General features: G+C 42.3%; 1 protein-coding gene across 1 annotated transcript in view; it reads left to right on the top strand.

The window, feature by feature from the left end:
- The window catches only part of ELOVL5 (ELOVL fatty acid elongase 5), a 121905-nt gene extending 112303 nt beyond the window's left edge, over window positions 1–9602 (top strand). Inside the window, 3 exon segments of the mRNA XM_073626672.1 lie at window positions 4105–4229; window positions 5237–5371; window positions 6832–9602. Of these exon segments, the coding sequence (XP_073482773.1) occupies window positions 4105–4229; window positions 5237–5371; window positions 6832–6963 (392 nt within the window). The 3' untranslated portion in view covers window positions 6964–9602.
- Window positions 9603–23351: the final 13749 nt, after the last annotated feature.

The raw sequence follows: 23351 nt of genomic DNA, 5'->3' as shown, positions 1-23351 counted from the left end.
GCGTCACGGCCACGGCACTAAGCGAACGGCTCGAGTATGTAATTCCTTCAGAGTGCATGTGCCGGTGACGTCAGTGGCTGCTGCTCACTGGAATATCTCTTAAACTGTGCATATTTTAGGGGTTATTCATTTTAAGCTTATAATAAAGCTTACCTGTAGGTAAAAATACCAGAAACAAATTTACTACCACTTTAAATATAAGAATAAGTAATGTGGTGTACTTAGTGTCCACTCTAACATTAGTAGTCAATTTAGAAGTAGTGGAAAATTACCTCCTTGCATTGGTGATCAGTGAAGGTGGGAGATCAGTCCAGCAAAACTCAAGAAACCCCTAGCAACCTCAGGAGGAGCCCTAGAGTTCCACAGAGCACTGGTTGAGAAATACTTCTCTAACCGCTTCACTTAAGATATTAAATGGACTCAATCATTACAAATAGTCATTAGCCTTAAGGCATTTGTTTGGGAGTGCCAAAAGTTCTTGTTCATGAGTTTCCAGGACCGCACACTCTACACTGGATGCTTCCTGCCACCTGCAGGAGGGAGAGGAGAGGACAATTATATGAGCAATTAAGCATTTATTTGTAAAACAGAGCACAGCATGTTAATGTATTAAGGACCCTTTAATGCATAGCAAGGTTTCTGGTAAAAGTAAGTAAAGGTGAACTAACTCTTTAAAGCAGTTGTAAAGCTTTTTTTTCCTGAAAATAATGAACATGTTATACCTACCCGCTCTGTGCAATGGTTTTGCACAGAATGATGCTGAACCTCCTCTTATGGGGTCCCCTGCTGGCGATCTTGGCTCCTCCTGTTCTCAGAGTGCACCCGCAGCAAGCTGAGAATCTCCAGATTCTTATGATATATTGCTCTGTAGATGATACAGTTTTTCAAGTTTACATTGCGGGACATTATTCTGAAATTTTGGGCAATTTTTAGATGCAGTTTTTCACAGATTGGTGAACCTCTGCCCATCTTATTTCTGAGACACTCTGGGGTTGATTTACTAAGGCTGGGTTCACACTGGTCCGACAAACGCTCCGACATTGGGAGCTCATGTCGCATGATGTGTGAAATTCAATGTTTCCCTATGGGAGCCGTCCTAACTGGTCCGACACAATTCGTTCCGACTTTAGAAATGCTCCCTGTACTACTTTGGTCCGACTTTGATCCTACTTCAGCCCATTGACTATCATTGATGTCGGATCAAAGTCGGGTTGCCGTCTCGCATGATCCGACTTTGGCATGTGACTTGTGCTCAGATGATCTTGAGGGGGAACTCCGCGCCAAATTTTAAAATAAAAACCGGCATGGATTCCCCCTCCAAGAGCATACCAGGCCCTTCGGTCTGGTATTGATTTTAAGGGGAACCCCTACGCCGAAAAAACGGCGTGGGGATCCCCCCCAAATCCATACCAGACCCTTATCGGAGCATGCAGCCCGGCCGATCAGGAAAGGGGGTGGGGACGAGCGAGCGCCACCCCCTCCTGAACCGTACCAGGCCGCATGCCCTCAACATGGGGGGGTGGGTGCTTTGGGGCAGGGGGGCACCCCCCAACATGTCCCCATGTTGATGAGGACAAGGGCCTCTTCCTGACAACCCTGGCCGTTGGTTGTCGGGGTCTGCGGGCGGGTGGCTTATCGGAATCTGGGAGCCCCCTTTAATAAGGGGGCCCCCAGATCCAGGCCCCCCACCCTATGTGAATGAGTATGGGGTACATCGTACCCCTACCCATTCACCTAGGAAAAAAAGTGTCAGTAAAAAAAACACACGACAGGATTTTAAAGTAATTTATTAGGCAGCTCCGGGGGTCTTCTTCTGACTTCGGGGGCCTCTTCCTTCTCCACGGTCTCTTCCTTCTTCTCCGCGCTCTCCGGTTCTTCTCCCGCTCTCAGTATCTTCTGCCGGGCTCCTCTGCTATCTTCTGCTCTTTTGCCGGCTCTTTTTCTAGCGGTGGCCCGGTCTCCTCCGTTGTCTTCTTCCCTCTTCTCTTCTTCCGATGTTGACACGCCGCTCTCTCCCACTGTAATGCCGTATGCGCGGTCCGCAATAACTTATATAGGGATGGGGCGTGGTCACTAGGTGATGTCAACCAGTGACCCCGCCCCTTATTACGTCACAGTCCCATCATGCCCCGGGACTGTGACGTAATAAGGGGCGGGGTCACTGGGTGACATCACCCAGTGACCACACCCCATCCCTATATAACTCATTGCGGACCACGCATACGGCATTACAGCAGGAGAGAGCATCGTGTTCACATCGGAAGAAGAGAAGAGGAAAGAAGACCGGGCCACCGCTAGCAAAAGAGCCAGCAAAAGAGCACAAGATAGCGGAGGAGCCCGGCAGAAGATACCTGAGAGCGGGAGAATAACCGGAGAGTGCGGAGAAGAAGGAAGAGACCCCCTGAAGTCGGAAGAAGACCCTCGGAGCTGCCTAATAAATTACTTTAAAAACTTGTTGTGTGTTTTTTTTATTGACACTTTTTTTCCTAGGTGAATGGGTAGGGGTACGATGTACCCCATACTCATTCACATAGGGTGGGGGGCCGGGATCTGGGGCCCCCCCCCCCGCCCGCAGACCCAGACAACCAACGGCCAGGGTTGTCGGGAAGAGGCCCTTGTCCTCATCAACATGGGGACAAGGTGCTTTGGGGTGGGGGGGCGCAGGGCGCCCCCCTGCCCCAAAGCACCCACCCCCCTATGTTGAGGGCATGCGGCCTGGTACGGTTTAGGAGGGGGGGTGCTCGCTCGTCCCCACCCCCTTTCCTGACCGGCCGGGCTGCGGGCTCGGATAAGGATCTGGTATGGATTTGGGGGGGACCCCCACACCGTTTTTTCTGCGTAGGGGGTTCCCTTTAAGATCCATACCAGACCCAAGGGCCTGGTATGCTCTTGGAGGGGGAACCTATGCCGTTTTTTTATTTAAAATTTGGCGCGGCGTCCCCCTCAAGATTCATACCAAACACAGTGCCTGGTATTGGCAGGGATCCAAGTCGGATCCCCGTTCATTGAAAGTCGGACGTATGTCGGCTTTAAGTCGTGGGGCAAAGTCGGATCCAAAGTAGGACGGCTGTCGTGTCGCACCAGTGTGAACCCGGCCTAAAGCTGGAGAGTGCAAATTCAGTCTCACTTCTGCAGAGAAACCAATCGGCTTCCAGGTTTTATTACCAAAGTTTAATTGAACAAGCTGAGGTTAGAAGGTGATTGGCTACCCTGCACAGCTGCATCAGATTCTGAGTGCTCCAGCATTAGTAAATCTACCCCTCTGACTCTTTAAGATGCTCTTTTTTATACCCAATCATGTTACTGACCTGTTGCCTTTAACCTGATTAGTTGCAAAATGTTCTTCCAGCTCTTCCTTGTTAGTACAACTTACTTTGCTAGCTTTTTGTTGCCCTGTCACCTCTTTTTTTGAGACGTGTTACTGCCATTAATATCAAAATTACCTTATATTTTTTCACAAAATAGTACATTTTCTCAGTTTAAACATGTGATATGTCTTTTATTTTCTATTGTGAATAAATATGGGTTCATGAGATTTGCAAATCATTGCATTCAGTTTTTATGTAGATTTTACATGGCGTCCCAACTCTTTTGGAATTAGGGTTGTATTAGTAATACAATAATCAACAAAATAAAAAATACTTTGCGAAAGAGAGAGAATGCGTGATTGGATAAAAAGCAGCTGTAGTCCATACTTTTTATTAATATTTGGTAGCTTGCTTATAGTATTTGTGCTAAAGTTAGAAAGTCCTGTGAATTTACCTTTGTTTGAATTTCCTATGGCTATACCACCCTCATTGAACAGTTCTTTCAGAGCAGGGCAGGGCTTGCTATTCATTGTCATGCAGCCTCCCTTCTGCATAGATTTCTTTTCTGAATGAGACCGTGCAGTTTATTTACTAAAGGTGTCACGTATGTTCACTTTAAAAAATGAGTTTTCACTTAGCTTTTTAAAATTCAAACTTGAGAATAATACCCAACCATATGCAATTTGAGTTGCGAGCAATGTCAAAATTCAGAATTTTTGGGTAAACATGAAAGGCTTGTGCTGTGGATAGGCTGTCATCCATTTATATCACTCACAGCTATATTTCTCTTTTCCAGCTTACTTTGGTGCTACGCTTAACAGCTTTATTCATGTTCTCATGTATTCCTACTATGGACTGTCCGCTATTCCAGCCATGCGCCCATATCTGTGGTGGAAGAAGTACATCACTCAGTGCCAGTTGGTAAGCTGTTACTTGTCTTCTGTGGTTTTTTTTCCTGTGTCCTGGCTGCCTGGGAAAACACCGCCTACCCGTGTCTCTCCACAGCCAAATTACATTTTTATAGTCCTATATTTTCTTATTAACATCACAAATTCTACCCCTACATAGAATTATCATCAGTTGACATTTTGAAAGATGAGCTCTTAGTAATTCTCACAGCATTTAATTGTTCCGCGTTGGCAATAATTTATATAACTTAAAGTGCAACTAAAGGTAAAACTTTTTTTTTTCTTTTAGTTTTGGCTAGAATGGAGAGGGGTTAGAACATCTGTCAGTTTTTATTGCTGTCTTTGCCTTGTTTGCCATTATCATTGAAAGTAAAAGTGAAAGTAAAAGGAAATCCTAAATTTTGGGTTGATACCAGAACAGTAATACAGGGGGATTCTTCCAATGGGAACACTAGTTCTTGGTGACACACCAAGATTCCCTCACTTTGGAGGGATTTCTTCTGACTTCCTGTTTTGGCTATGGGACAGGAAATGAAGGAAAATCTCCTATATGGGGCACAGATGGAAAAAAAAATATTGGCAGGTGTTATAACCCTCCCTTACTGTATCTAAAATGAAAAAAAAAAGTTTTGCTTTTAATTTCGCTTTAAAGGAGTATCAGAGATAATATACAAATCACTAATAAGTTTACATTGTAGGATTGATTTACTATGGTAGGCTGTCCAATTGGCAAAGTTGATTTTGGTAAATAAGATAAAACTGTGTTTCCATACCCAAACATGTGCTAGCAAAAATATGTATTTTGTTAATCCCTTTCTCATGATTGGGTATTTATTGTGAACACAGTTTTACCGTATTCACCAGCATTCACTTTGCAATAAGGTACAGAGTTCCGGTTTGGAAATATAGGTTGCATACACCTTTGATATTATTTTTATTTGTAGTTCTTCTTTGCCCACAGTCCAGTGAAAGATCAGTATTTTGCATGTGACCCCCTGCAATTTTGTTATTTTTTTGCAGACTCAATTTGTCCTGACAATGACTCAGACCAGCTGTGCGATGATTTGGCGCTGTGATTTCCCAATGGGTTGGCTATATTTCCAGAACTGCTATATGATCTCTCTGATCATCCTCTTCGGCAACTTCTACATTCAGGTAAACCTAGTGCTGAAATTATGTAGCTATTATATGACAGTAAGGTCAATTCACTGTTAAGCCATTTCTAACTCTGTTATGTATTTTACTTTAGTACAATTTTATTTTTAAAATGGTCAGTTTGCAAACAAAAATATATTAAGGTATTCCTAAGAGAAATCTTGCGAGCTACTAAGTGTGTTCACCAATTAGTAAAATTAATCAAAAGTATTACAGACCAGCTGCTAGCACTAATTACATACCCATAATCATGTGCAAATTGGTTACAATAGTGTTGCAAGGTGCCGCGCTATGTCAATATTCATACAATAAATCAGTGCTAGTTCATGTGCACAGATCAATGTTATGCCACTTGGGATTGTTTTTTTTTACTAGTAATGGCGGTGATCTGCGATTTTTAGCAGGACTGCAGCATTGCGGCGGACAGATCGGACACCTTTGACACTTTTTTGGGACCACTGACATTTATACAGCGATCAGAGCTGAAAATAGCCACTGATTACTGTATAAATGTCACTGGCAGGGAAGGGGTTAACACTAGGGGCAATAAAGGGGTTAACTGTGTTCCCTCATGTGTGTTTTAACTGTAGGGGGGGTGGACTGCCAGGGACATGACAGAGATCACTGTACCCGATCACCGGGAACAGTAGATCTCTGATATGTCCGCTGTCAGAACGGGGAATCGCCTTGTTTACAAAGGCAGTTCCCCGTTCTGCCTCTGTAATAGGCGATTGTGGGCCACCGATAGACATTGAGTCCGCCTGACCCGCGGGCACACAACTGCAGCCACTGCTCCTGTGCGAGCTGCCGTACAGGTATGGCGATTCACGCAGGAGAGCAGACCTGCTGTAGTATATCTGCGTGAGCAGGTCGGCTAGTGTTTAAAAACACGGGCAGGAAAATCCCTGGAACTACCAATGAGCTACAAAATCCCCAACTTGTCACAATAGGTTAAAAATCCCAACTGTAAGCACCTAAAATATATTAATCAGAAATCTTCAATAAAAGAGTCAATATCAAAATCAATGTTCAACCCTTTCGGTACCCATGTTTTCAAATTATATATACAGTATTTAGAGTCCTTCTGACTGAGCGTCCTGACTCTATTATTCCCCCTCCAGTGTTTTTTGAATTTTTCAGTTCCCCAGTGCTTTGAGAGATTATGTTTCCTGAAACGTAAAGAAATATTATATACATGTTCCTGTATCCTTCTGGCTGGGGATTTTATCATTTGTCCCACATTCTAAATACAGTATTCAAAGAATACAGTTTTATTGCAATTCAAGATATACTTTTGTAAAAGAAATAGATACAAACAGGCCTCACCAAATAAATGTACATCCTTTAAAGTGCTTGGATAAATGTGTTTAATTATTTTGTATTTTTTCGAATAACATGGTCTATTTATTAACAGACCCAAAAACCAGAGAAGTGACATTAAGTTGTTGTTTTCTTCCCAGACTTACAGCAAGAAAGCCTCTTCTAGGAGGAAAGATTACCAGAACGGCTCTGTGAGTGCAGTAAACGGTCACACAAATGGCTTTTCATCGCTGGAGGACAATGTCAAGCAGCGTAAACAAAGAAGGGATTGAACAGTAAACCCAACGGCCATTTTGCCACTATGCCAGAAGATACAACATCAGATTGATAGCACAGCAGATTCTGTGCAGTGACACCCTTACAGCTACTGTAACGATTCCTAGTCAATATAATGTGATTAACGTAGGTCTTAACAAATTTCAGCCATCCTAACTATGCTGTAGAAGACATGGAAATTGCTCACAAAACTAGCAGCAGTTAATGTTTAGTCCTGCCCTCTTAGCTTTCATTCACACCCGACCAGCTGTTTATGTTGTAGATGTTCCTCTGTGAGCATTGACTTCCCAGCTGTTTCTGCAAACCTCTGGTAGGTAATACCGGGTATTCTTATCTGAAATATCTGAAAAAAGAAATCTTGTTGCCTATAGCAACCAGATTCTTTCCCTATATAGAGCATTTGGGGACATTGGACATAGTCCTTGATTGGCAGCTTTAGTTAATGAGAACAGTTTTAACTTCAAACAACTTTGATAGTGAGAATGGGCTGCTGGAGAACTATAGGCACATTCTGTTCATTCTAGACTATATGGCTTTTACATGAACAATGTTCTTCCAGTTTAGATAGGTAGCTTTACCAATAGCAATAGAGCCTGACCCTGATTAGAAATCTGGCAGCTATATTTTTCTAGAATCGCTAGTGGGCCTAAGTGTAACAGTGTGCTGGAATAGGCTCCTCTGCAAATGTACCACACGTATCCAAAGCCCCAGCTTTATCTTAATCACAGACCTGTAAGCTGCATCCACTGCTCAGTCTACATTCGATTACCCAAAGGGTTTGTTTCTCTAATGCGTTGGGGCACTCACAAATATTGGCTACTTTGCCTTATATATCAGAGCTGTTTGTAGTTATTTCACTATTTTAGTACATTTTTCAATCCATAGATGATATTGTGACTCCCATTCTATAGGTAGAATATTACAGATACATGAATATGTATGAAAAAGCATTTTATGTAATGGAAAAAGGCAGCAGTAAGGGCTCCTACTCATAACTCTTATGATGCATCCTCCTTCATCTGAATGTGGCTGAATTTCCCAGCTCCTATACCCACATGTTTACCATAAAGATAATTGCCATCTATGATCACACTGACACCCTGTTCATAGAGAAATACATTGAAAATTGTCTAGATCATTATATATGTTGTTTGCAGAGAGAGCCCTGAACAGTAACTGCTGCTTAGTGCCTCTTCAGTGCTCTGTAAGCGAAGGAGGGCAGAGATTCAGTTATTGTGTGCTCATGTGACCTTGTTATAGACCATGGCTACACAAAGTATTACTGTAGTATATACCACTGCTGTTGCCTTACTAGTTTCATATAATAGGTGCTGACTAGCAATATTCAGTTACCAAGAATTCTAATTCATTTTCTATGACAGGATACCCTTGTATTTGTAGGTGTAATTTGTATTGTGTAGTTTGAATAAACATGCCTTAACAAAACAGCATTTAGTTAACAGGGCCTATAGCTTCCTACAGTTTAGGTATACATATGCATCATTTTAGCAGGTTTTTTTTGTTTGTTTTTTTAGACAGTGTATTTTACAATTATTTAAAATGTAACCTCACCTCACACGCACATTGGAAGCAGCCATTTTGTAGTGTGAACAAATGTGGTCTAAAACACAGCAAGTTCCTTTTAAAATTGGTTTGACCATCAAAATGGCTGCCTCCACATTAGTTAGTGACAGGTGCACTTTAATAAATGAAAGATGACTGCAAAGTAAAGTAAACTTTAGTTTTCTGTTATTTAAATCCATCTGTGGAGTGTGTCGACGTCCCTGATGAAAAGCTTTCTGCCTATTTTTTTTTTATTCTATCACATGGTTGTGTGGTGTTTAATTTGTTTTCAAGTTACTTGTTTGTAACTCGTGTAACGATATTGCACTTAAGGGAAGCTTAGGGCCTAAAGCATACAGGTATAACTGAGGTGCTCGAATAATTTGGGCCACAGTGAAATAGGTACCTAAACTAGAGTTGTTAAAATTGACATGTACATGGACGGACTCGTTTAAAAATAAAATACAGGCCTGACTTAGGCCTGATTTAGGCCTAATGTAAAGCAATTAAATCCATAGCACTGCTGCCTCCTGTAGGCTTTTGAAGGCACTGCATAATATCCTATGTTCTGCTCAGTTTGCTTGTAGAGTACTTGTGTCCTGCACATACAAGTGGTAGACATTTTGTGGAACTCTACCATGAGAGAACTACATTAAACGGACATGATAAACACCAGCACATAACATTCTTTTGCAGTGCTGCAAATGCTTACTTTATGTCCTTACAAATTCTGGTTCCACTCCAAAATGGCTGCACCTCCCCTGTGTACGTGACAGGCGCACTTGTAATTCCCATGTGGTCTGCTGCTGAATTACCATTGATGGTTTGTCTTTTTATAGTGGCAGTGTCTTTAAATCCTGTTTTATTGTTTCTCTTTTAATTCAATGCAATAAGGGATGCCAACACATTTGTTGTGATATTCCCTGCAGTGAGCAAGTTAGTAATAATGATGCCAAGGAAGTTGTATGAACATGTTTGTATGTTTTATTTCCTTTAGTTGCCTAATGTCCACCACTGGCAAAGTCATTTATACAGTAATGTCTGTTAATATATTAAAAACATAAAATGCTAATGTCATGGTATTGGTCCTTTTATTCAAAAGTTTCAGTATATTGAACCAAATCAGGTGGTATTCTGCAGAGTTTATTTCATACTGGAATGGCTAAAAAGCACATCCAAATGCTGGCAGTATACATATTCATTCTAGCTATATGCCCTAAATATAAATATAACATGAAAATCAGGGATCAGCAGTTTATGCTCCAAAACTGTTCAATATCTTGCAACAAAGTAATTGAAAAAATAATTAGTGCTGAATACTACAAATAACACATCCTTCAACTCAATTTTAAAGTATCCCTCTACTCAAGAGTAGGAAATAGATCTACTACCCTACCAGTTCTTTCCTGCTGCCTTTGACCACATTGGAGCAATCATTTCATTTTTCTTATCCAGTCCTTGTATTACTCAGTATGTCTGGTGTCTAAGCCCAGTATAGGAATAAAGAGTTGTTACAGAGAAAGGGATCCAAAAAGTTCAGTTTTAAGCAAAGCCATTGTTGCCACAGGCAGGGCTGGAGGCTAAGGGGATATCTACCTGTCAGGCCTTAAAGGGGTTGTAAAGGTAAATTTTTTTTTCACCTTAATGCGTTCTATGCATTAAGGTGAAAAAACATCTAACAATACCGCCCCCCCCGCCCCCCCGCCCCCGTTTTACTTACCTGACCCCTCGAAAATCCCGCGCTTGCTCCCGACATTCTCTTCGCCGCTCAGCCTGGCCGTTGATTGGCTAGAGTGGATGGATTGAAAGCAGCGCAGCCATTGGCTCGTGCTGCTGTCAATCACATCCAATGAAGTGGGGGGCGGGGCTGAGTGATACAGTGAGCGGCTATGGCTGCCAGCTGTATCACGGGAGCGCGCCCGCAAGCACTCAACACCATGCGAGGGAGCTTGCATGAAAGTGTTGAGTCCTTGTGTGGGGGGGCCGAGACAGCCGCCGAGGGACCCCAGAAGACCAGGTTCGGGGCCATTCTGTGCAAAACGAGCTGCACAGTGGAGGTAACATGTTTGTTATTTTTTTTTTTTTAATTAACTTTAGTGATCCTTTAAACATCTTGTGGAGAACCAAACCTTTTATACACTCTGTCCAAAAGGTACATAAGCAACGGATGGAGGTTTTTATGCTACTATTATGGTGTTCATTATCACATTTAATGTTAAATAATAATAGGGTGAAGAATGGCTTAAACTCTTTCGCTGCCAGGCCCTGTGCTCCACTTTTAAACCCAGGTGGCCAGACCATTTAGGCAATTTTTCAATTGTTTTATTATTTTTCCATTACAGCTTTAACAGTTTGTAAAAGACCGACCAATCATATATTTTCTGAAATATAAAAGCTTGACCTGTATTGAGTTAATAAATAACAAATATTTGTAAATTTTAAATTGCGCCTTTTTGAGAAATGGTGAAAATTTAATGAACGCAAACCTTTAAATAAACAAATTTCTCTAAACATCTGGAGGTTTTCATTTTTCACTTACAGCTTTCAGAGTTTGTAAAAGACCCCCCAAACCATATATTTTCTGAAAGCACGTGACCAGTAGAATAAAAAGAAGGTGCTACTGATTAAGGCCCCGTGATATTTTCTCAAATGTTTATCAAAGCGATATTTTCGCTAAAAATAGCAGATACCAACACAGAAAATTTTACAAAATTCCTGCTTAATTCTTACTAAATATAAAAGCTTAACTTGCATGTAGTTAATAGATAACACAAATTTGTCAATTTTAAATTCCGCCCTTTTGCGAAATGGTGAAAATCAAACATACGCATACATTTCTCTAAAAATCTGAAGGTTTTAATTTTTCACAGACAGCCCCCTTTAAAATCATACATTTTTTGAAACCACATGACCAGTAGAATAAAAAGATGGTGCTATTGATTTTAGGCCCCAAAATAGTTGCGCAAATATTTATCAAATCGCTATTTTCACAAAAAAAAACACTAAAATCCTTATTTGCAGACAAAACTACAACATAACTTACAAAATTCCTGCTAAATTCCTTCTAAGGCCTCGTTCAATGGGGTATGCTAAAGCGTACGCCCATGGAGGACTGTGTTTACCCATATGGGGATGCACAGGTGTTCTGTGCTTCCCTGTGCAAGCAGTCTGATTCATGTCAACTGGGACGCAGCAGCTGCAAGGACAGATCTGACATCCATGCAGGTGTAGGTGCATGGACCCAAATGCAGACAGTGTGAGTTCAGGGACATACACCCACATGGATTTTAAGTTGGGAGCAGTGGCTGCGTCCCAATTGATATGGATGGGACTGCCTGCACAGGAATGCAAGGAACACCTGTGCAATCCCGCGCAGCCACTGTGTCCCAAATGACATAAATGGGATTGCCTGCATGGGCCCTTAGGCCTTGATTTGAATTGCAGTTGGGGGTGGCAAAAATGCACAGTTGAGCTGCGTTCTTGCCGCCTGCCAAACGCCCCCCCAAGCTACAATAGGCAGTGGACAGGGTGCTAATGCCGTGATGCTTCACGCCCCGGCAAAGTTGACCCAACTTGTAGTGAAGCCCTGCAAACGCCCCACAACCTTGTGCAATGCATGTGGTTGTGGCACTTTTGCTGGTGCATTTTATTTTTTTTAATTTTTTTTTTTTGGGGGGGGGGGGAGGGGGGCTTTGGCGAGACATCAAGGAGGTAAACATACCTCAAATGTCTCTTTTTTTTAAACCGAGAAAAGGACTGAAGACAGTCCCTTTCTCTGCAGCCTGAGCTGCATTGTAGGTGAATGGATAAGAGTCCATATAGACTCATATTCATTCATAAAATGAAACATAGTTTCATTCACAAACTGACACATAGGGGGTCATTTACTAAGATGAATGCACTGCGCTGGTTCAGATCTTAATTGGTGCGCCGGATAAATCCTTAATTGAGCTTGTGAACCGGCGCACGCACAGCAGTACCTACACGCGAGAATATTTTCAGCGCAATCCCATCTTCCTATTAAAGCAGCGCTAGAAAAAATGGCGTGGGTTCCCCCTCCAGGGGCACACCAGGCCCTTTGGTCTGGTATGGATTTTAAGGGGAACCCCCTACGCTGAAAAAACGGCGTGGGGGGTCCCCCCGAAATCCATACCAGACCCTTATCCGAGCACGCAGCCTGGCCGATCAGGAAAAGGGGTGGGGGATCTGGGGGCCCTCTTATTAAAGGGGGCTCCCAGATTCTGATAAGCCCCCCGCCCGCAAACCTCGACAACCAACAGCCAGGGTTGTCGGGAAGAGGCCCTTGTTCTCATCAACATGGGGACAAGGTGCTTTGGGGTAGGGGGGCCACAGCGCGCCCCCCATCCCCTATGTTGAGGGCATGTGGCCTGGTACAGTTCAGAAGGGGGGGCGCTCTCTCGTCCCCCCTCTTTTCCTGTAGCCTGCCAGGTTGCGTGCTCGGATAAGGATCTGGTATGGATTTTTAGGGGGACCCCCACGTCATTTTTTTAAAAAATTTGGTGCAGGGTTCCCCTTAAAATCCATACCAGACCTGAAGGGCCTGGTATGGATTTTGAGGGGGACCCCATGCCATTTTAAAATTTTTTTTTGGCGTGGGTTTTTTGGCGTGCATTTTTTTTCTTAATTTTGTTTTTTTTCCTAATGCTGTTTTTATCAATGAACTTTTATGTGTATCGCCGGACCGACATTTCATTATAGCCGCAAAGTGAACCAGCATTAAAAAAAAAAAAAAAAAAAAAGTTTAGAGGTGTGCCTGTTCAACCTATGCAAATGCATTTACGTTGCTTGACATTTACTAATATTTTGCCGGCGCAGTGAACCAACACATTTGAACAAGCGCAAATGCCGTTTGAGCATGCGTGGTGCATAAATTGACCTCCCGCAGTTCTAAATGTACTTGGCAGCGCTGCAGGCTTATTCAGAAAAAGTTACTTTCTCATTCTGATTTGGGCATATATGTTACTAGGGCAGTTATTACTATACTTCCTCACATCATCCCCATAATATTGGCACTTCCAGCTTGTTTAAATTTTAAGTTAAAGATGCCGTGTGCCATGTCTATAGTGGCGTACCAATCGCCTCCTCCCGTGCGCCGGGAAGAGGATAGTAAATGGGGAATTGCGCTGTGTTACCGGCGCAATTGTTTTGTAAATACAAAGATGTCATTTGCTCATCGGCGTGCACCGCAACTCATGGTGCAAATGCTTCGTAAATCAGCCCCATAGTAAACACAGTTTACTAAATGTCAGTGATGAAAGAATACAGGAGCAATTTGTACTGATCGCTGACTATATTCCTTCAGGAAAGCAAGGGGGCTGGTAAACGCATGTTTACCAGCTTCCCGTACCCTGCTCTCTAGCCTGACAGATCTGTCAACGGCTGCATCATGCTGACAGATCTGTCAGTGGCTGCATCCAGTGGGAGGGGGAGAAGGGAGAGCCAGCAGGATCAGGGAAGGAAGGGGGCACTGAAGGGGGGTTTGGAGCAGCAGAAGGTAGGAATCTATTTTGACAAACAAAATAGGGCTGCCCTGCAGTATCCAAAGTCGGTGGGAGGGCAGAGGAGGGAAACTGACAGCTGTAGGGCAGTCACAGGGGGATCGGGTTTACGAGGGGGGGCATCGGTCCTGGGGGGGCAATCGGAGTAGGTGGGGGAGTGAAGCGGCAGGAAATGGGAGAGTTAGAGGGGGTTGAAGGGCAATTTAGACACAACAGTGAAGCGGCACTGAAGGGGGGGGTGACATTTCAGGTAAATAGCTCTGATCGGTGGCTTATTAGTTTGTTCAGCAGCGTCTGCTGAACAATTCTGCTATAAGTTCATAGTCACTGACCACGAGCTTATAGCAGTGGAGGAATGCAGGTCTGTACGGTGTACGGATCTGACCAGCTGGACCAGCCATACCTGGCAGTGAAAGGGTTAAACCCATCATGTAAAAAGAAGACCAACCCAACTTTAACCAAAGCCACTTTAACCACATTTAACCTCATTCACACAGGCCTACAACAGTGTACACTCATGCAAGAGCCATTTTTGCCTGCATAGGGGGCATAGGTGTTCTGTGCATCCCTGTGCAGGCAGTCCTATTCGTGTCAATTGGGATTCAGCGACTGGACAAACAGCTTGACAGCCATGCAGGTACACAGCCCCAAACGCAAACAGTGTGGGTTCAGGGCCATGTACCACACAGCTGTTAAATTGGAAGCAGCAGCTGTGTCCGTGCAACTGCATGCATCCCAATTGACATTGTGCCTGCACTAGGATGCTTGGAACACCTGTGCATCCCCGTGCAGGCAAACACAGCCTTCGCACGAATGCACTCTGTGTAACCCCCATGTGAATGAGGCCTTTTAATTGCTACAACATGTAAATGTTTGACCTTTTAGGAAGTTTTAGGTCATTGTATCGTCTCAGGCTTCGCTAAAAGGTTCTAACGCTTGTTAATTAGAGAAAATTAACATTTTTTGTGCAGATCCAGCTATACCAGAGTTTCAGCCTACAAACATATGAACTAGTAAAGTCACCAGGTCACCTGTAATTGCAGTGTAACAATTGTCTTTACTGGTAAAACTTGTGTCCTGTCGATACAAGTGTAAAGTCAGTTTTTTTATACAGTCAGGAGTTAGTCTCCTAAATGTAGTCACAGACAGCAATAAGAACCTTGAAGTAGAATAGGCAAAACTTTTTTTTTCATTTTGGAAGATAGAGGGGGCGGGTCTTTTTTTTTTTTTTTTCCTATGTGTCCCATTGGGGAGATTTACTTTTACTTCCTGTCCCATAGCTAAAACAGGAAGAGAAAGAAAATCCTTCCAAAGTGAGGGAATCCTTTGTTGTCACCTGAACTAGTATCCCCATTGGAAGATATCCCCACTATAGTTGTTCTGGGGACAATTTTCTTTTACTTTGGTATTTGTTGATAATGGTAATCAGGACTGATAGAGAGGTTGAACCTCCCTAATGGGAGTATTGACACCAAGAAAAGCCTGACAGGAATTCTGATCCCCCTCCACGCTATCCAAAATTTAAAAAAGTAAGTTTTGCCTTTAGTTATACTTTAAGTAAATCATCTTGTTACAACACCATCTGGAAGTCAGTGGGATTGATTAGGCCACATGTTATCCCTGAAGTTGATGAGCAGAAAAAATGGGCATTGCAGTTTGTTATGTATGGGGCTGCGTAGCTGCAGACCGGTCAGGGTGCCCATGCTGACCCGTGTCCACGGGCAAAAGCGCCGACAGTGGGCACGTAGACACATGAGCATGAGAACTAAACCTTGGATCAAGGGAAGGTGGCCTGGTCAGATCATGCACATTTTTTTTTTCATTGCGTGGATGGCCGGGTGCATGTGCATCGCTTACCTGGAGAAGAGATGTCACTAGGATGCACTACAGGCATACCCCACTTTTAAGTACACAATGGGGTTTATTTACTAAAGCTGGAAAGTGCAAAATCAGGCTCATTTTTGCATAGAAACCAATGAGCTTCTAACCCCAGCTTGTTCAATTAAGCTTTGGAAATAAAACCTGGAAACCCATTGGTTTCTATACAGAAGTGAGCCTGATTTTGCACTTTCCAGCTTTAGTAAATAAACCCCATTGTGTACTTAAAAGTGGGGTATGCCTGTATGTGACTTCATGATATACCTATTGCATATACAACAGAGATCTGGTGGATCCCATATAAAAGTATACACACGAGATATATATATATATATATATATATATATATATATATATATGAGTACACGTTCCTTACACACAGTTGGTGTTAGACAGCACTTATTCATTCATTTATTTACATATACCTCTGTGATTAACCTCCCTGGCGGTATGATTCTTTCGGATTTTAGGTGCTGAAAGCGGTACAATTATTTTGCATGGAAATTTGGCGTTTTATATTGTAGGTCTGTAAATCTTAACAATAACGCACTTAAATCTGTCCAAACCAGAGTCTAGTAGATATCCCGGGTATGATAAAGTTTGAAACACAAAAACATAAATTATAATATAATAAATAAAAATAAATAATTAAAAAAAATAAAAATAAATAGTAATAAAATAAATTTCCCCACGATTCACTATCGCTCAATTCTGCAAGTGTTCTAATTTACTATCGCTGTTTTCTAGCTGGTCTAAAGCCACTTTTGACGTAAAGGGACACTTTTTGGTTGCTATGGACAATCTCCAGTTTCCAGGCAGAAAGAACAGTGTATATCATGTAAAACTGCGTGCAGGGCATGGGCCAGAGCACTGGGGACAAAAGGGATGTGAAATCATTTCATACAGTACTGTAATCTGTAAGATTTCAGTACTGTATGTGTTATGGTTTTTACATTATTTTGAATTTGCCGCCAGGCTCCGCCCCCGTGCGTCGCGACGCTCGCAGGGAACGGAGCCTGGCACAGAGAGACTTCGGAGGAGGAAACAGCCCTCGGACACTGCGGGGGACATCGGAGGATCCCGGGGACAAGGTAAGTAAGGAGGCACCAGGATCCTGCAATGTAATCCCGAGTGTGGCTCGGGGTTACCGCTAATGGTGCTGAATTTTAACCCCGAGCCACACTCGGGAAAACCGCCAGGGAGGCTATGTAAGTTTTGGCACACCTATATATATATACATTTTTCACTATTATCATTAACAGAGATTTATTATTATCATATAGTCACTCATTTTATTTTATTTAAATGTTTAATACTTATCACATTTTATTTTTATTTCATTTCATTCCATTTTTTCACCAACTATTCAGGTGTTCGCATATTTATTGGAAATATTTACAACTCACAGTTCATTTGAACAATTCATTAAAACAAAATAAGTTATTTAGACACTTTATTTTCTTTGGTTTAAATTTAATTTAATTCATTACAAAAGCATTTTCTTCATCTTTGCACTGAATTCACATATTCATGTGTATTCCCCCAACTCACACACATTGAACACGCTTGTTAATCAAGGGTTTCTTTCAATTGAAGATCTAATTGAGTAATTAGACTCAATTAACTACACATGGAGTCACATATTTGAAACATTTTAGTATATATATTGCACTGGTTTTGGTGGTAGGGCAGCTATGACTAAGCACTGTTAAGTGTGAAACGCGTCAGCTCGTTTGTCCCATTTTTTGCTGTGGCTTGTATCTGTTGGACTTTTTACTAATAAAGGCTATATTCCAGAGTGCGGCTGTCCAGAACTTCCTTTTTGCCTCATGTTGCTATATGCTTAGCTGGCAACTGGTGTTCCAGTTATGAGGAGAGTTCTATATCCACATTTCAACCTGGAACGGTAATCCCTTTCCCTTCCCCCATTGTTCCTGGATGAAGAATCAAGCAAATTAGCCTTTCGCGGGGTGTCCCGCTTCATCAGGGTCTTAGATTGGAGCACAAATTTGTACAAATACTGAAAGGATATACTAACATATTATTAACAAATAACGTGTATAAACATTAACAAATAATTATATTAATAAGAAATAATAAACATTACAAACTTTCAATATGCTGAGTCATGTTGCTTTAAATTTTTGTAATGGTATCCTAATAGAGCTTGTTACATACACCACAGCATGTCATGGGCAAAGAGAGTGGGCAGGGAGGAAACATTTTCTCAAATAAAATATAAGTATAAACATAAACTGTATTCTAACATCTACAGTCATACCTAAAAAACTACCAAGAAACTGCTGAATCAACTGTGTAGTTTTTGTCAGCCGGTGTTCTGTCGAGAAGTGCCCCCCATCGGATAGTGCCCAAGCGGAAGGGCGCATGCGCAACGCAATGCGCCGTGCGTAACAGCACAACAGCTGATTTTAACATCAGCTGTTGTGACAGCGAGACGGTGCACCATAGCTGCCAGAATTTTCTATTTTCTGTCAGATTGTGCCCCGCGCTCCCATGGCAAGTTCATGTCCATGATGGGCAGATTTCTACACATTGTGAGCGGAATTAGATGGCCAGTGCTGCAAAAAAATATTTTGCAGCACCGGCCCACAATCCGCCCACAATGTGTAGAAATCCGCCCCTCATGAACATGCACTTGCCACTGGAGCACGGGGCACAATCTGACAGAAAAGAAACACTGTTGGCTATTGTGTGCGTGTGCCATCACGTCAGCTGATGTTAAAATCAGCTGTTGTGCTGTTACGTAGGGCGCATGTGTCCTTCAGCCCGGGCACTATCCAATGGGGGGCACTTCTCGACAGAACACCGGTCCGGTGGAGGAGAAGCCTGGGGAGCCCGTGGGGATTAACTCCGTGTCCCCCCAAGAGATAACAGACTCCAATGTGATGATGGTGATAAAATAAACTTAGTGGTGATATCAGAGAAATGGGGTTAAGGAAGGAAAGAGGAAGGGATGGGGGGGAGGAAAGGGAAAAGGAAAGATGGGAGAGAGAAGGGGAGGGGAAGAGGGGGGAGGGAAAGAAGGGAAAATGGGGAAGGGGAAGAAAAATAAAAGGGAGGGGAGGTAAAGAAGACGGGAGAGAGAAATGAATGGGGGGGGGGGAGGGGAATAGCAAAGGCTAGTGGAAAGAAAGGAAGGTGAGGGAAGAGGGAAAGGGAGGAAGAGAGGAGAGGGAAACGAGAAGGCCAAATAGGAAGTAAGGATGGGAAGGAAAAAGGGGGAGAAGGAAAGAGGGGGGAGGGAGGGAGAAAGGGGAAAGTGGGGGTTGAGGGAAAGAGGAGGGGGGGAGGTGGGGGAGCAAGAAAATCTTACCTTAAACACTCAAAAAGGGCCAGAACAGGGTCAAAAGAGTGTCCTAAGTTACAAGAAGTATGTAATGACAATGCCATTGCGGCCTACCTGCCCATCTTTCATATAGCCCATAATCTGCCAAAGTGCATTTTGCAGTACAAGCTTTAATACAAACAGTGTAACAAAATATACAGCGTATTAATGTGTAATTTCTTATTAACAATTACGTTTCTGGCTAGAGGGTCTGTTACAGGGAAGAGGGGGACAGTAAAATAAAACGTTTTCTCGATTCTTCTGCCAAGACCAGCACATCCTAGATAGACTTACAGTAAATGTGGTTTTAACCAGTTGTATTCACCTTTTTTTAAATCTAACCATTTGTATATGGTTATTAAAGATTTGTTTATTTTTTAAGCCTTTTTGGTATGTGTATTTATTAGACCCTGCAAGGTACATGTAAAGTCCCACCCCATTTTTGTTCTCATTTGATAATAGTCTCCAGAAAAACCCTTCCCTCCGGCCTTGTGTTCATGTCCTGTGATTGACCCGCTAGGATAAAACAGAAAGGCAGCTGGAATCTCCCTAACAGCAAAAGCTGATGGAGGATCTGACCTCTCCCCACTCTAACAAAATAAAAAGTATTTTGATTGGAGTTTAAATTTAAGGCAGAATAACAAGCCATACAAATGTGACTTGAACCATCTACTCACTACAGCTTGCATAGAGACTCATCGCAGGCTTGATTTGTTGTTGGAAGGCCATCAAAAGCATACCTAATGTTTCGGGGTCTGCCTTCCAGTACAAGAGCCATATTGCAATGCTGCAACAGAGGTACTGTGGTTGCCTCAATAAAGTAAACCATTATTCCATGCTTATATTTTTAAAAGGAAGTCCTGAGAAAGAACAGAAACTAAAATATACTTGCGTATTACCTTTATTAGTGAAAAAGGCTTTCTCTGTTCTGTTCACTAATTCATTTTTTTGTTGTAAGGGCTCCTCGTTGTATCTGTTTATCTGCAGTCTTCTCTTCTCTACTGTACATCTGTTCAAAGTCCAGAATTTATAAAGCTTGTTTGAGCTGTCAGAAAAAGGGGGCAGAGAGCTGAAAATACACTCAGTGAGGAGAGCTCTGATAGCTGATTGGAGGGAAGGGACACACCCCTCTCACACAGGAACAGAGCTAAGGCTGTCAATTAACTAGAAGTCCCTCACCTGTCACCTTTTTTTTTGGTGTCAGGAAAACTTGTCAGAAATGACTCATGCTGATAGCAGAGGAAGGAAGCAGCAGACAGAAATAACACTTAGTTGAGTGTTAACTTAAGTTGAGACAAGTACACACTATAGAGCAAGGATCCTCAAACTACGGCCCTCCAGCTGTTGCGGAACTACATATCCCATGAGGCATTGTAAAACTCTGACATTCACAGACATGACTAGGCATGATGGGAATTGTAGTTCCTGAACCACTGGAGGGCCGTAGTTTGAAGACCCCTGCTATAGAGGGATATGCTGTGTTCAAATTTATGTCTGAGGTTTACAACCACTTTAAAGGTGAGTGATGTAAAAATGTGCCCGCCCCCCCCCCCCCCCTTTTTTTGATCGCAATTGTAGACAAGGCCTGTAGACAATAACTTACCCTGACTTTGCTATTAAGATCCACCAGGCTACTGAGGTAGTCTCATTGGACAATTGAATGCCTGTTGGCAGGATTTATCCATGAAGTAAAGCAAAGTCAAGTCCCAATAATGAAGTAAAAATTAAAAGAATTCACCACCTTGAAAGTTTTAATGTTTTTTTTGCCATAGAGCATTTAACCCAGGTTAATTTAATTGTGTGTTGTCTAAAAAATCTAGCTGCTGGCTTTAAATAACAGACATCCACCGTTCCAGGAATCCAGCACTATCCTCACCTGGGCTGGTTCTTTGCTGGTCTTCGCCGGTATTCAGGTCTCCGGTATGTTAACTGTGGGAAGCTGATTGTTACTCCTTGCAGCTTCACGCTACACTTGCATGAGCCACCTTGTAGGACATGTCCCAGAAGGTGCAGGCAAGGAAGGGGGGGGCGAACTTCTTCTCAGATCACCTAGGTGGATTTCCTCTACCAACCCGTTTTGGTTTATGTAGAGGCAAAACTTGTTTTCCTAGTTTTCAATAGAGTGGGGAATCCTAAGATCCTCTACCAAGTCTTTAGTGCTGTCTGTGCCCCCATTGTAGAGATTCAAGAATTCTCTTGAGATTTTATTTCACTTTTTGTTGCATCTCAAAGACAGGAATTGAAGGGAAATTCCAATGTTTACAGGCAGCAAAAAGTATCTTGATAGGGTTTTTAACCCTTCCCTTCTTTATCTAAAACTGAAACAAAAATGTTTTGGCTATACATACACTTTAATATCTAAGTGAAAACTGTACACAGTGATAAAACATGTGGCGTATTGCTTCCTTGAAGAGGAAAGTGAAGATTGGTTTTCGTTTGCTAGAGGGCAATACCTTCTTTAGGACTCTTGTCAACAGATGATAAAATTGGCAACACTTTGCATCCAGAAAGAGGCACCCTCAGAGGACGCATCTAACAGGATAGATAGTATGCATCCTAACCTCTAGACTCCAAGTGACCAAGTACTGCTGTCTGTCCTCCATAAAGGACTACAGGTGCATCTCAAAAAATTAGAATATCATCGAAAAGTTAATTTATTTCAGTAATTTAATTCAAAAAGTGGATTCTGTGCCTCTCCACTCTTCCTCCAGACTCTGGGACCTTGATTTCCAAACTAAGTTCAAAATTTACGTTCATCCGAAAAGAGGACTTTGGACCAGTGAGCAACAGTCCAGTCCTTTTTCTCCTTAGCCCAGGTAAGACGCTTCTGACATTGTCCCTGGTTCAGGAGTGGCTTGACACAAGGAATGCGACAGTTGTAGCCCATGTCCTGGATACATCTGTGTGTAGTGGCTCTTGAAGCACCAACCGTAGTCCACTCCTTGTGAATCTCCCCCAAATTCTTGAATGGCCTTTGCTGCACAATCCTCTCAATGCTGTGGTTATCCCTGTTGCTTGTGCACCTTTTTCTATCACACTTGTTCCTTCAACTCAACTTTCCAATAATATGCTTGGATACAGCACTCTGTGAATAGCCAGCCTCTTTAGCAATGACTTTTTGTGACTTACCCTTCTTGTGGCGGGTGTCAATGACTGTCTTCTGGACAACTGTTAAGTCAGCAGTCTTCCCCATGATTGTGTAACCTACTGAACCAGAACGAGAGACCATTTAAAGGCTCAGGAAACCTTTACAGGTGTTTTGAGTTAATTATCTGATTAGATTGTGACACCATGAGTCTACAATATTGAATTTCACAATATTCTAATTTTCTGAGATAATGATTTTTGGGTTTTCACTAGATGTAAGCCATAATCATCAAAATGAAAAGAAATGCTTGAAATATATCACTCTGTGTGTAATGAATCTATATAAAATATATGAGTTTCACTTTTTGAATTTAATTACTAAAACAAATGAACTTTTTGATGATATTCAGATTTTTTGAGATGCACCTGTATATCTGATTTCTTGCTTTACATGCATACACCAGACGGGACAGCAGTAAAGAGTTTACTTTGCCTGTATCATGTGTTGTGAAAGACCATTTGTGTACAGATATTAGAACATCAGTTCAACCAGAACATATTTCTCTCAGCGTTTATTCAGGAAATCCTGGGTATTTACTTAGATCCTACCTCTAGAACAGTGTTTCTCAAAGACAGTCCTCAAGGTGCCCCAACAGGTCATGTTTTCAGGCTGTCCATTATTTTGCACAGGTGATTTGATCAGTTTCACTGCCTTAGTAATTACCACAGTTGTTTCATCTGAGGGAAATCCTGCAAACATAACTGGTTGGGGCGCCTTGAAGACTGGAGTTGTGAAACACTGCTCTAGAAGGTTGCTCACCAATATATAGAAGACCTGTCTCCTGGATGATGATTGTGGATGATGTTATTCATATGATCCTTTCAAAGTGTGACAAACTGAAATCAAGGAAAATATTACTCTGAATTTTAAAGTAGGTGAAAGTATTAAGGTTAGACGCTAGTATTGCAATAACAATAAAAATGTTGTTTT

The sequence above is a fragment of the Aquarana catesbeiana genome, linkage group LG04 (genome assembly GCF_042186555.1).
Source record: "Aquarana catesbeiana isolate 2022-GZ linkage group LG04, ASM4218655v1, whole genome shotgun sequence".
Taxonomy (NCBI): Eukaryota; Metazoa; Chordata; class Amphibia; order Anura; family Ranidae; genus Aquarana; species Aquarana catesbeiana.
The sequence above is the reverse complement of the archived record's forward strand: the minus strand, read 5'-3'. Positions and strand labels throughout refer to the sequence as shown.